The sequence below is a fragment of the Oxyura jamaicensis genome, chromosome 3 (assembly GCF_011077185.1).
Source record: "Oxyura jamaicensis isolate SHBP4307 breed ruddy duck chromosome 3, BPBGC_Ojam_1.0, whole genome shotgun sequence".
Taxonomy (NCBI): domain Eukaryota; kingdom Metazoa; phylum Chordata; class Aves; order Anseriformes; family Anatidae; genus Oxyura; species Oxyura jamaicensis.
The window spans coordinates 70,671,314-70,685,221 of NC_048895.1; the positions used below are offsets into that span (position 1 = coordinate 70,671,314).

Here is a 13,908-nt window from a genome sequence, read left to right on the forward strand (position 1 = left end):
CAGAGAAAGCTTTGGGTCTATTAGCAAGTTATTTCCTCAAAGTCTTTTTTTTTATCCTGCCTGATTCGACTTCTCATTTGAAAGAGTTCGTGTTCTCTTCCATTTCCTCCTTTGGACATGATTTATTTTGTAATGTAACATGTAATTTTTATCATGACATTACAATAAGCCAGTAACTGTCTTTCTTCTGGAAAGGCTCTGACACTTCTGTTGGGTCAGTGCCCTTGTGAGAAATCCAAGCATTTTAGCCTCACATCATATTTTTAGACTTACAACAAACAGAAGCAAGCTCACGTGCAGCCTGACTGCTTCAGTTCCTGTGCCCTGGTAAAGGGGCTTTATGTGTCCAGATTGCACCTTGCCTCTTCCCGCTTACTTGTGGTTATAAAGGTGTTAGAACAGCACCTTTAAGGCTATGCCATCATCAGCCCCTGCTCTTCTCTACCTGGTCGGTTTCTCCCAGTCTCTAGTTTGAAAATCCTTTAAAAAATATTCTTTTTTACTGAGGCTTTCTTCCCTGCAAAGACTGCCCCCCTGAAGTCTGTTGAGATGAGTCCTTCCTTGCCCAAGCCTTGAGCACCAGTCTCTGGTGGTATCTCATCAGGCATCCTTGAGTCTCTGCTCCTCACCCAAGGTCGTTGCCAGCAGCTGAAACAATGATGTGGCCACTGTGAACTCCTTGGCTCCAGCTGAAGATGGCATCCAAGCAACTTGCAAATCTCTGTTTTAATTCTAGATCCGGCTGTGCTCCTGCATCAGCTCCATAGTTTTCACCTGGAAACACCAAGTAGGTGTCAGGGAAACACCCGCACATGGGAACGGGTTAATTAGAAGGTCGTTAAGCCTCCTTGACTTTCCTTGGTGATGGAAGATCCATTAAAGAATGTCACGTAGCTGTCACCTGTGGAAAGCTGCCATCTCTCTACAGGCAGGAGCTGTTCATGCTTCCCTCGCCCACGTCAGCTCCAGGGCTCACTCAAGGCACGGTAATTTCTCCTACCCAGCACAACATCCTTCCCTCCCAGGTCCTTCACTCACCTGTCTGAAATCCCTGGGAGAGATAATTAGGTTTCCACACCGTCCTGGCCCCGGGAGGCACTCCATCCTTGCGCTGCTCCTAAGCCCATGCGTGTCCACACACGAGCTAAAGGGGCCACACCGGAGCCGTGCCTTCCTACCCGCACTTTCTCATCGCCGTTGACTAGGCACTCCTGGCAGATGGCAACCAATCTGCCACGCTCGTAATGATCTTCAGAGGCATAATTATGGCACAGAAAAGGAACAATTATATTTTGAGACGTTTTTATCCGTCCTTACGACTTGCAGACAGCAGATGGGCTGCGTGATGGATTTTAGAACTTGAGCACAAAATAATAGTTTTCTGCAAGAGGGGGTTTTGTTGGGTTTCTCTGCAGAAACAAAGCCATAAAAACGTATTGTCTTGGTATAGGCTTTTGACTATATTTAAGACAAATTGCCAAATTTCTGAAAAACATGGGAAAATTGGAGTTCTCCATTCGTTATAATTCTTTTCCAGTCAAGTACAACTTGAAATAAACTTCAGCGTGATACATTCAAATTCCTTTGGTTTGTCGTAAATGTAGTAATTAAAGGGAAAATCATGGTCTGGACCGAGATTTATGTTGTTTTCACAGCTATTTTAAAGAATTGTGTGACGCTGCACGATGGTTTGTTTTGTCCTGCTTTATTCCCCGTTTTCCACCAGAGGGAGGTGTTGGATCGAGCAGTTACCGAGACAACCCCACAAGCTCGGCAACAAAGCCCAAACGAAGTGATGCTGAACTCAGATGGTGGAGATGTGGGTGCCCGGGGAGAGATTAAAAAAAAAGCATCAAGGAAACAGAAATGTGAGGGGAGCAGCACGCCAGAAGCTGCTGTTAATAAAAATACTAGATTATAGTCCTAGACCAAGCTATTGCTATTACAGGGGCTCATGGAGCTTTTCTCCCACCAAAAGGCTGCAGGGGAAATCCCTGCCGTGGGTAGCCAAGCATCTGTGGTTCCCCGTGTCATGGGGTTGGACATCCCCTGGGTCTATCCCTACGGGGCTCCAGCCTCGCCCAGCTCCTGAGGAGCAGCTTGTCTCCCACACGGCAGTCAGGTGCTGAGGTATTAGCGACTATCAGTGTTTTAGGGCTGATCAGAAATAGCCTGTTTCCTTTCTGAGAACTCCCCCGAAACGCCTGTTTATCTCAATAAAGATGTCAAAGTCAACGTTTCTTGGAGGAGGAAAATTGGAGATCAGCATTGTGGTTTAACCCTGGCAGGCAGCTCGGCCCCACGTGGCCACTCACTCACTCCCCCCAGATGGGGAGCCAACTGGAGAGGCAGAAGTGCCAGACCTCATGGGTTGAGACTAAGACAGTTTGCTCCAGGAGCAGGGAAGGTCTTGGCTCTGTGCAAGCACTGCTCTGCAGCAACTGAAACGTCAACGTGTTATCACCCCTATTCTCATCACAGATCCAAAGCACAGCACTGTGTGAGCCTCTGCAAAATCAACCCCAGCCCAGCCCAAACCATGGCACGTGTTGGAATTCAGCCATATGAAAAAAGGCAGGTGAAACGAAAGTGGAAAGAAACTTCTTGAAAGTGAGCTTCAAAGAAATGTTATTTCCAAATGTACCTGAAGTTTTGAGGCAATCTCTTCTCTGTTTTTTCTCCTGTGAGCCTCCATCTCATGCCAGCAGTAGGAGAGCGCTGTTAAAATGCTTTGCTCTCCGCTGTTTGTGGTCATGCTCCTGTGCATTACCCACAAGGGGACAAGGTATTCCTCACATTTTAATAGGTGTGCACCACGCGCGCCCCATGCATCACGTGCTGTCCTCACGTCCCTGTGCTAAACTACCTCCTTGTTGGATTTCAGCTGCTGACCGTGTCCTGGAAAACACTTGTCTTGGTTACCTTCCCACCAGAGGTGAAGTGCTGGCTGAGACGTGTCGAGAAGCACCGCCGACCTCGCTTTTGAAAATCCCTCCAAGGCCCGCAGCGGCTTTTGGCCGTGTTGGGAGTGTGCCTGCACAATGTCAGACTTCAGCAGTAATCACGGGGAGAACTGCCACGGAGATCTGCAGCAGGGTAATTGCCTCAAACAGAAGGATAAATAGCTTTTTGTGGCATTTAATGGGCCTCTTAAGTGAATGGCAATAAACTCCATGTGAGCAGATGTTTTCTACCCCCCCCCCCGCCCCCCTTTTTTTTTTTCTTTCCCTTGCATCTCATACATAATCATGCCCTAAAATGTTCTCGTCTGGGTTTCTGAGAGCAATCTTGCTGCTGTTTGTCTTAGTGGAAGATTGAGCACTCCGGCACAAAGACTGAGCAAGAAGCCCTTGATTTCATGAGGCATTGGGCAAAACTGGAACAGAGGAGGCTCCTTCTGAGCACCAGGCAGCACTTCTGTGCTGTGCGGGTGACGGAGCACAGGCACAGGTTGCCCACAGAGGCTGTGGGGTCTTCTCGGAGATCTTCAAAATCCACCTGGACGTGGTCCTGGGCAAGCAGCTCTGGGTGTCCCTGCTTGAGCAAGGGTTGGAGCAGATGGCCTCCCGAGGTCCCTGCCCACCTCAGCCATCCTGTGATGCTGTGATCCGTAACAGCTCCTGCTGCTGTACCTCAGTGACCACTTTCTGTCCTCTTCCCCAGGCGCCTGCAGATGGAAGTCACCCTGACATCTGCTGTCACTCCAGCACTGTCACCATCCCCTGCACAAATGCTCTCGTTGGACTGCACTGTGTAAACCCATTAAAAGCATGTCGCATAAAGGCTTATGTAACTTCTTGAAGCCGTGATTACTAACCCAGCTGTGGTGCTTGGCAGAACTGTGAGCATTATAGATGAATCCTTTTGCCAAATCACGTGTTTTAATGAAAGATATTCATCCTCAGGCTCAGAAGTGCAAAAATGCCTGTAAGACTGATTGCGTCCAAAAAAGAAGAAACAAAAAACAGAAAAAAAAAAAAAGGAGAAAGCTGCACCCAGATTAAGACCAAGGTAATCTGTAAAACATACAGAAAAATGGGGTTTCTAATAGGAACTGAGGGTAATTTTTAAGCAAAGTTGGACATCTGTCTGGGATTGCAGTGCAGATACAGGGGGAATAGAGACAACAAACTAATATTGCAAAAATCTTTCTGCGATAGCACTTGAACTGAATTTGGGATATATCTGCTTAATTCCTGTAAACTGGAATGTCTTTTTTTAAAAAGAAAAAAATATATATAAAATAGCAGTACCTGTTTTCAATTTGTAGACTGGAATCTGTTCAATGAATCTGTCAGCCTTTACTGCAAAAAGCCGGCAGAGTTTTGCTCGTTCAGAATGCAGAATACAAAATCACTGTTGCTCCTTCCTAGGAGTGAGATGCAGCTGCTGGAGGCAACAGGCTCATTGCAGTTGCCACGAGGATTAGGCCTGAATTAACAAAAGAATGGCTTGGGGACAGCAGAGAGCTGCAGAGCATCTCTTACCGAAGAGCCTTCTTGGAGCTCTGCCTCCTCCAGGCTCAGGATGAGTCCCCACGCACAGCTCCACATCTTCTGCAGGGGGACGCTGTGCTTGGCTTTATGTAGCCACTTTTAACGCGACCTTGTGGCAGTTTCTGCACAAAAGCTCTCTGTTTTCAGGCACGCGGACCAACGTCACTGCAGCTTTCAAGGCGCGAGCCAGGAGTGTAGGAGGGAGGAGAGGAAAAAAGGTCGTCCTTTGCTCTGTCCTGTAGGTTTTAGCATGTGGCTCATAGCAAATGGGGCTGTTAAGCTGAGCAGAAAAGAGCGTTTTTAATCATTCTCTCATTTTATAGGAGGGACACTTTACTTCCATTAACAGCCCTTGGAGAATCCAATAAATTCCCAGTGGTGTTTTTCCTGCCTGGGCTTTAATTCTGCACAGAGATCTGGGCAGACATTTTGCCAAGGCAGACGATGAACACAAGTCATGACACTGGGTGGAGGCAGAACGTTACAGCTGAGACTGGCCATGAGAGAGATCAGCATCAAGTGACTGCTGCAAAGCAGGTGGCAATGGAAAACTGAAGGAATTTGTCCTTGTCTTGCTTCTTCTGTAATGTTCTCAAATCCACAAGATCAACTTTTCCTTGAGCTGGCTGGCTTCAGCTGGCCACGGAGCAGCAGGTCCTCTGGAGCAAACAGAGAGCCTCACCTTGACCCCTTCTTTAAACGAGCCCCACAACCAACCCCAGCAAGTTGGTGCTGCCCTTAGTGCTGTCAGCCCAGTGTGCATTTGCTTCAGATGGACTTTTAGGATTCTTTGAACTAGGATGTGATCTGTTGAAGTCTGGTGTGTGTGTACTGGAAAGCCCAACAGAGTCAGGAGAGGTTTTGCTACACTACAGCATCCCAGGCAAGATCTAATTTATGAACAAGAGAGACAGGACTGAAGCAATGGACTAGCACTCTTCTTCTGGGAAAATTCATGAACACTGGTGGAATTTCATATTTTTAAAGACTTTTTTTTTTTTTTTTTTTTTTTTTTTCCTGGAGAAATGAAAGGAGCTGTAGAAATCTGTGGCATATAGTGGTAGACCCATGAGGACTCATGTTTGATTGCAGTTATGAAGGCATAACGCTCACCGCTCTCAGTAGGAATGTCATGCTCATACTCAAAGCCGGTGTTTTTGCTACTCCTTGCATTATGTGGCAGTGCTTTTTGCTCCGGTGGATCCAGCCTGATATATGTTCCACTATATATTTTTGGCTAAGACTATCCATGTTGCTTGGGGGATGGCAGGTAGGGGAGGCCGCTTGCAGCCCGTCTCAAAAAGCAAGCACGCTTTGCAGAAGCTGTGAAACCACCTGGCTGCATTTGCTGGCACCTGAGAAAGGCTGAGATGATTCCCCCGGCCGAACAGGAGCCGAATGCACCATGCTGGAATTTTAATTTGTTTTTCCTCACAACAGGAGCTGCTCACAAGCAGGCAGGTGCCTTTGCAGCTGATTCCTGGGGAAATAAATCAGTTCGCAACTCACTCCAGGTTGCTGGCTGCTGGGGAGGTGAGAATTTGAAGGTGCCACCTTAATTCCCATTGACTCTTGTGCTAGTCCAGGTACCTGAGGTTTCCTGAGATCTTTGTTTCAGTGTTGCCTTTTTCTCTGTCTTTAGAAACCCTCTGTTCTGTCTGAGACAGGCAGGCTTACATTTAAAAGAGTCGGGGGAGAGGCATGAGAAATGCAGCCGTTTGTTAAAACCCAAAGGATAAAGGAAACACCAAGCTCCCAGACTGTTCTTTATGGGGATCGCTCCCCACATCCTCACAAACAGAGGGAGGCCGATCAGCCTGGCGGGGACCCACACAAGATCCGTGTTTAGGGCTGGGGTTTGGTGAGGACCAGAAGAGTGGTGAGGTCGGGGCTTTCCATTGAAACTGTACGATGACAGCACAACAGCAAGCGGACATTGGATGCTAAATATGGGAAAGACCCCATTGTTTTTTTCCTGATGGACCTCATTTATTTCAATATGCTCTGACGAAGCTTTTAGGAAAGCTTCACTCCCTCAGAGTTTAAACTTCGAGCGGCTCTGGGGAGCTCGATCCCCTCACACCCCTGCGGGATCTTCCTCGCAGCCACCGGGCCTTCCCCTTCCAAAACTGACGGGCTGGGACCCACGGGGGGCCGGGCTCTGAGGGCCGGGGTGTGGGGGCTGAAGGCTGAGGGCCGGGTCCGGCCCCGCCGCCCCTTCCCGCCGCGGTGCCCGGGCCCATGGCGGCCCCTCCCCGGCCGGCCCCGCTCGGGGCGGGGTCTCGCCGCTGCCCCATGGGCCCGGGCCCCGTCCCGCTGGCGGCATGAGCCCTGCGGCGGGGCCGCGATGCCCAAGGAGCGGCCGCTGCGGCGGGGCTCGGCCTTCCGCCTCTGCCTGCTCTCGGCCGCGCTCTTCCTCTGCCTCCAGCTGGGCATGCGGCGATCCTGGTGCCCGGAGGAGAAGCCCCAGGGGGCGGCTGCGGGGCTGGGTCCCCCCCGGGCTGCCCCCCGCGGTCCTCCCCAGTCCCGCGGCACGGCGGCGACCCCGGGCCGGCGGCGGGTGACCTACGTGCGGAGCGGCCGGCGGCGGGGCGCCGAGCCCGGCTGCTGCCCCCCGCAGCCCCCGGGCGGCCCCCGCAGGAAGGTAGGGCCCGGGGGAGGGCAGCCGAGTCGCGACAGGAGCCGGGGGGTGGCTCTGTGGCAGCTCGGGGGGTGTCGTGTCGGACAGCGAGGTGCCGGTGCACGCCTTTGAACATGCCACCAGAGCCTGCCTGGACGGAGAGACCTCACGGTCCCCTCCAGACACCACCTGGGCAGGTGTCCCCTGCTGTGCCCGCGTGCAATCCGCTCTCCTCTCTTTGCACATATTCCCCACGTAGTTTATGTCCAGCAGAAATAGTCAGTGCGCTCTTGCGTAGCGTGAATTGTAGAGTTCCTCGTGTTTCGCCTCATCTTCCATGGGGAGCTGTGATGGGAAAAGGAAAACGCTGATTTCTGCCCCTGCTTTCCTGAAGGCTTTAGAAGGAGAAATGAGGTGATGCCTTACATCCTTCGCCGCCATGGCAGCAATGAGGATGATGTTGTCACAGGGCGGCGTTGTTCAGCACGAGAGCCACGTGGCATCCTGGCGTCGGTGCCTTGTTGGGGTGTCTAGGTCTCACAGAGTCAGTTTTGTGGCTTTTCTGGTCAATGTTGACTTACCTGGTGTTCTCCTAAAGCCCAGCTTTTGGATGATCGTAATTATGGGATTATTTTAGCATTTATAGGAAAAAATATATATAATCACGTGGATTCAGATAGCTTCTTGAAGACATGTGCTAAGCATGGCATCAAACAGGTGAGACACAAGTAAAGCACGCCTTAAACCTGTTTCATGATCTTTTTGAGCAAATCACGGGAGAACCAACAACATGAGAGAGCACTCATTGCACTGGAGACCTAGCAGTGCTTTGTGGTGTTGGAGAGCTCGAGGCTCTCACAGCCCACGGTACGTTTCCGTGCATTTCCAGGTGACGTGCTTGAAACCTTACTGCTGCAGGGTCATGGTGTTTGGCACGTTGCTAATGAGGCTTTGACTGAATCCCAGTAATTAACTCAAGTGAAAAATATTAGGAAATATAGAAGAGTGAGGTTGCCTGGTTAAGTCTGAGACCACAAAATTGTCTTAATGTTCAGCCCTTTGGCTGAAGCATGTTGATTCAGGCTAAGAAAAGATAATCCTTGAAGTGAAGATAAGGCTGTCGAGATAGTGGGAGTGAAATTCTGGGAATTTCTGGTTTGGGGAGAGAGTTGGTAAACGAAGATGTAGGGGAAGTGGTCTGAATACTGCCATTTTTTCTTGTTGAAGTGGCGCTCAGGTATGATAGCTTAAAGAAGAGGACTGATTCATTTTGGTTTTATTCTTATTTTCAGACTTGTTACCAGGAAATCCTTTACTTCCCTAGGTCACTTCAGACTGTTCTAAGACACGGTGATAGCTCTTATCAGGCACAGCTGCTCCCACCAGCAGTCTGCGGCTTCTTCCAGCCCCGTTGGAGAAAGGTGGCAGCACCAGACTGCTGCCAGCAGCTGGCTGGTGTGCGCAGGTTTGGGCTGGTGGAGAGGGATGCAGCCAGCTCTGCTGTGCTGTGCCAGGGTTGTTTGCCATGGGTTTTGTATGCTTTTGCATCTTCTATCTGTCCAGAAACCACTGTCCATTTCTGGAGTCTGCAGAGGTTTCCAGGTATGTTTTTCCTCACTGCTGGTTTTGTTGTTGGAATATATTGTGATCTGTGAGCCAGCAGGACGGTGGTAGTAAGAAATCAGCGACGGTGAGCCATGCTCTGTTTCCTTAGTGTTGTTTCGTTACAACTCTGCCTCAGCTTACATCACAGAATTAAAGGAAAAGGCTGATGAACAGAAAGTTTCCATAGGTCTAGCTGAATATCCTATTTTCCGGCCTTATAAAGGAAATTGCAAAAACATCCAGGGGAATTATCTGATGGCTACTTTGAATTACTTTAATGTTTCCTGAAGCAGAGTTGTGTCATTTATTTCTCAAGCAGCGCTGCAGTTAAGCAAACAACAGCACCAAAAGGGTGAAAAGAAAAAGACTCAGGGTGGGAAAGATGGAGATTTGCCCCTCTGTCTGCAGGAAACTGCTGGTGTAAACGTGTTTTTCTTGATGACCGATAAATCTCTGTCAGTGGACAGGGTGACTGCATGGCTGATGGAAGGGTTTTACCACCGAGATTACAAGTGTCTGTACATGCCTTAGCACCTAGGGTGCACGTATGAAAAACACTCATGGAAAGCCACGGGGAATAAAGTCACTGTAGGTGCTCTTGCTGGAAAATAATAGTCAAAGTTTGGCTTTCTTGATGGTCTTCTGAAGAACATGGAGAGTTGTGCGATGTGCTGCAGATGTAAAGCAAACAGAAGTTTGTGATCCCATTTGCAGTTTGGTGGGAGTGCTTAAAACTGTGTTGTTGATAATAAAATGACCAAATATGTTTATAAACTGACCCTAAACTCCGCTTGTGTTGAGCACTGGTACGGGAATGTACAGAGCAGATAACAGAACTCCAGCCACATGTAAACGGTTTAAATTCTGACACGTGTACCTGCTCTTATAGTAGGTATCGGTGAGATCTGCACTCAAATAATACCACAGGCATCCGAGGCAAGTTTTAAAATGTTATTGCAGGGTGTGACAGGAAAACAACAAGAACAACCAAATAAAATACTGCATTTGGAATTTGAAATAACAGCAAAATCTTATCACAGCGATTGCAGTAAAAAGCCATGTTGGGCTCTTGTGCTCTGAAATGGGGAGGAGCCTTTTCCATTAGCCTGCCTGGGAAAAGTTGGAGTTACTTGACTTCTAGGCAGATTTATTTCCATGTAGGAGGAGGAGAAAAAAAATAAAGTTTTACATGGTGCAGAACAGTTATGCACAGGAAAAAAAAAAAAAAAAAAAAGATTTTAGTCTGGGCAGATGTTTTAAGTTCCTGCAGTTGTCCTTGCCAATGCTGGCAAGCTCTGTGACTGCGTCTCTCCTAAAAACCGAGGTTCAGGTTCCTGCTTTCTGCATGGGTTCGGCTGGGTTTTGCAGTCCAGGATTCCTGGGAGGTTGACTTGGTGTAATGCCTCAAATCGCGAGGCTGTAGCCACAGGTGGCTTTCTGAAAGCATGCCTTCTTTAAGGCTAGAAGGAAACAACGACATTACGATACTACTGTTATCGTAGTATCGTAACGATATTACTGTTTTAAAACAAAACGACATTTTGTTTTAAAACAGTAATATCAGCTGTAAACCTCTCTGTCTGATAGGGCTATTAAAAGGCGAGGAGTGTGGCAACTGCCCAAGATAACCTGATGGCATTTTGGATGCTCTTTCACATCTATGGTATAAAAATATTTGCCTTCATGATTTAAAGCTAAGATTTTGCTGCTTGGGTCCATTTGCATTTTGTCTGCAATTACAACATATGCTGAAACATGAAGCATCATTGCCTAAAACAGAACAGTTTTGTGGCATTAGATTTTTATAGGCATTAGTTATACTTGTATACATCCTCATTTTTGTTCTTCATAAATAGAGACTAATTGTTTTTCCGCTGTCTGTTGGATTGTTCTTTCCCCCCTCCCCAAGAAAGAACTACATCCAGAAGGCTGCTGCTTCTCTTCAGCAATGACTGATGCATTCTCATCTTTAATGGAGTGTTATCTTCAAAGCAATGGGGAATAACTCTTTTATAGGTTTTTTTTGGCAGTTAATAATATGGGAAGTTCAAAATGATTTCAAGCAATTTAGCACTGCATTAATGCTAAGATTTTACTTACAATTTAAGCTTTTTTTTTACTTTGAAAATGGTGATGCTGATTTCATTTATGTCAGTGATATGTAGGGCTTCTGCAAAGAGTCCTTTAGAATTGTCCTGCGAATCTGGTAAGCAAATGTATTAGAAATTTTCATTCTACTTGTATGTATATTGTTTTTAAGTTGACTTCACATCTTTAAAATCTGATAAGCTTTGGATACTACTTGGACAGGGGGTTACTCTGCATCTTGATAAGCAAGAGCCAAAATTCTTGGAGAAAACATGGTCACTGTAAAGTCAAGTACGTATGTCTGTTGGAGAGTGAATAATGCCTTAGCTTTTACGAACGTGAGCTGCAGCTATGATTTGGTTGCAGAAAAAGAGTGTAACGCTGAAGAGCTGGGGATTACTTCACTTGAGCTTGGGCACCTCCGAGCTGACCGACTGGAGAGTGTCAATGGGAGGGAAGAGATCTGAAGAGATACAGGCAGCCAGACCTCTAAGGTTTAACTTAGAGGTCTTTTAACGTGGACCTCTTGTTTTAAGTAGAACAAAGTACGTTATGAGAGGAGTGTGCCAAGGCTCTTTAAACTCAAAACAATTTTTTTTTTGGAGGACATAATGAGCAATTGTTCCCTAGGTCCGCCGTAAGTGGGACAGGAAGTAACTGGCTTCATTTTCAGGCAAGATGTTTGGAAAATGTTTTAACTCTCCAGTTGGGTAAGCAATGGAAAGGCCCTCAGAAAAAGTGTGAACTTTGGCGAGACGTCCGGCGAAGCTCTTAGCCGTGCTGCAAGGCACGGAGGGGGAGCTGAGTCAGCCTCCTGAGGTCACTTCCACACTTCCCTGCCCCGCAATTAGCAAAGCAGTCTGGCGGGCAGAGTGTGATTATCCAGTCTGGAATTAAGCCTGAACAATGACCTAATGTCAACATAATAAAATGAGGTAATGGGGTCTTTAAAGGCTCTAAGTGGTCGTTGCTGTAGCTTAATACCTCACAGGAGAGACCAGGCTCCTCCGTAATTGTCCTGTGCTGACTGAGTGGCCCCGGAGGAAGGAACATTACTTGACAACTTTTTTCCTCTAGCGCTTGGAGGTCTCTTACCAAAGATAAACTGACCCGAAGTTGCTAAGCTTGTAAGATTCGCACGAGGTAGCAGCTTAAGGCTTCGGGCCATTGGTACTTGGGGAGCAGCTGTGAGAGCCTTGGTCTTTGCTCAGATGTTCAGGCTAATAGCACAGGCTGGGAGAGGTTATTATCTTTGGAAGAAAAGACCAAACTTTTATTGATAGCAGTTTTCAACAGCTGACCATCACATCTCGGGAGCACTGGCCAGCTCTGCTGCTGCGTGGGGGCAGCTGAGGGACCAAAAGGTACAGGGAGAGCACAGGGATCCTTCCTACTGCCTCTGACAAAGAACATTGCTGGCTTTTTGCTGTATTTCAACCACCAGTTAAGTGTGTATATGGTAGATGGCAAAGAGGAGATGGTCGTCTTGTTTCTGACAGCGATGCTACTCGCAGGCGTGTGAGGCAAATGGTCACTCAGGATAACCTTGATTCTTACATGCTTTGTATTTCCTAAAATAAGTCTGTCCTCCATGAATTTTTGAGAAGCGGCTGTGGATTATTGTCTTTTAGAAACATTACAGCTGATTGAGATGTAATTATGTCCAACAACACAGATTTCTTTCAAATACCTACTCAAGACTTTCCTTCTCCTGTATAGAGAATAACTTTTCTTAGATAGCTGTGGCACAGAAAAATTGTTTTTAGGGTATATGAGCTTCCCTATCTAAAGACATAACCCAGAGATGGAGGTGGCAAGTTCTCCTGTTGGTATCTTGTTCCATAACTGGCTGTTTTGACAGTTGTTCCAGCTTTTTCTTGAGCTGAGCTGGGCAGTCTGCGAGCCTCATACAGAAACTGGGTCCTTCATGACTGTGGTAGATGATGGAGGAAGAAGACCATGCTGACCGGATTCCATTTGCTGTCCTCAGCTCAAACTATTGAACTGGGCTGCTGCCAAGGGAAGTGACTGGTTTTCCTGTCCTCCAGCCTGTGCAGTGATGCCGTAGTGAATGGCTGAGTAGCTCTGGGCATGGCCTGTAGGTCCCACAAAGGGGTGGGGATTGAGTAAATATTTATCTTGGTAGCCAGTAAGGGTTTCATCCCAGCATGTTCAGTCAGTTCACATCAGCACTGACCCATCTGTTAGAGCTGTGCATGGTAGGTGCTCGTGTGCCAGACGTCTCTGTCACGCTGAAGGAAAGACTTCAGCGACTCCCACTGGACTTCCTCCATGTGCTTTGATATCTCCACTGAGTCTCCATCGACGCAGGTGGTGCAGCGTGGGACCTGGGGCAGCGCTGTGCTCCAGAGACACCAGCACGTGACAGCGATGGCTGTCACTCACAGCACAGCCTAGATAAAAGGCTGAACGCGTAGGTGAGAAAGTCTGTGCAAACCACCACTCATCTTCATGGCACCTACAGCATGCCCATCTATTGCTTGTTCTAATATTAACTCAGAAATCTGTTTGTCTTGGACGGCTGCTCAGCAGTCCGGAGCTGCGTGCAGTGGATGTGAGTCACTTTACCAACTCGTGTTTTCGTAGCTGGTACATGCTTCTGAGTATGACGAAACATTGTCTAGAATCCTTTCGATCTGTTGAAGTCTAAGATCAAATACAGTTCTGTTCGGCAGAGCAGGTAAAAAGGAAAAAAAGAAGTTTCATCAATTTTTATTTTTAATTGTGGTAAAGCATGTATATTCTGGAATCTGTTATGTTGCGTTGCTCACCCTGATGGCGGTGTTCACACTCAAGTATACAGAATTGACAGTGCGACACGCTGGCCTATTTTGAGTAAGCAGATTTCTGATGAAAACTGTGTGTGCAAATGATCTGGGTGAGGTAAGTGAAAGCCAAGATAGTGAATTCACTCTCAGGGTAATACGTCAGTCCGCTTGAGCAGGAGAGGGTTGTGGCACTTCCAGACACGTATGCAGTACTGAATGTCAGATGTTAAATGACACGTGCGTTCCCCTGCCTGATCACTTTCAGTCCTGACCCTGTCTGTCTTTGTTTCAGACGCGCTGCTCACCTCGG

At 47.7% G+C, this 13,908-nt stretch overlaps 1 protein-coding gene across 1 annotated transcript in view; it reads left to right on the forward strand.

The window, feature by feature from the left end:
- Positions 1-6,766: 6,766 nt before the first annotated feature.
- The window catches only part of METTL24 (methyltransferase like 24), a 41,252-nt gene continuing 34,110 nt past the window's right edge, over positions 6,767-13,908 (forward strand). Inside the window, exon 1 of the mRNA XM_035322312.1 lies at positions 6,767-7,140. Coding sequence (XP_035178203.1) covers positions 6,844-7,140 — 297 coding nt within the window. The 5' untranslated portion in view covers positions 6,767-6,843. The remainder of the gene's footprint in view (positions 7,141-13,908) is intronic.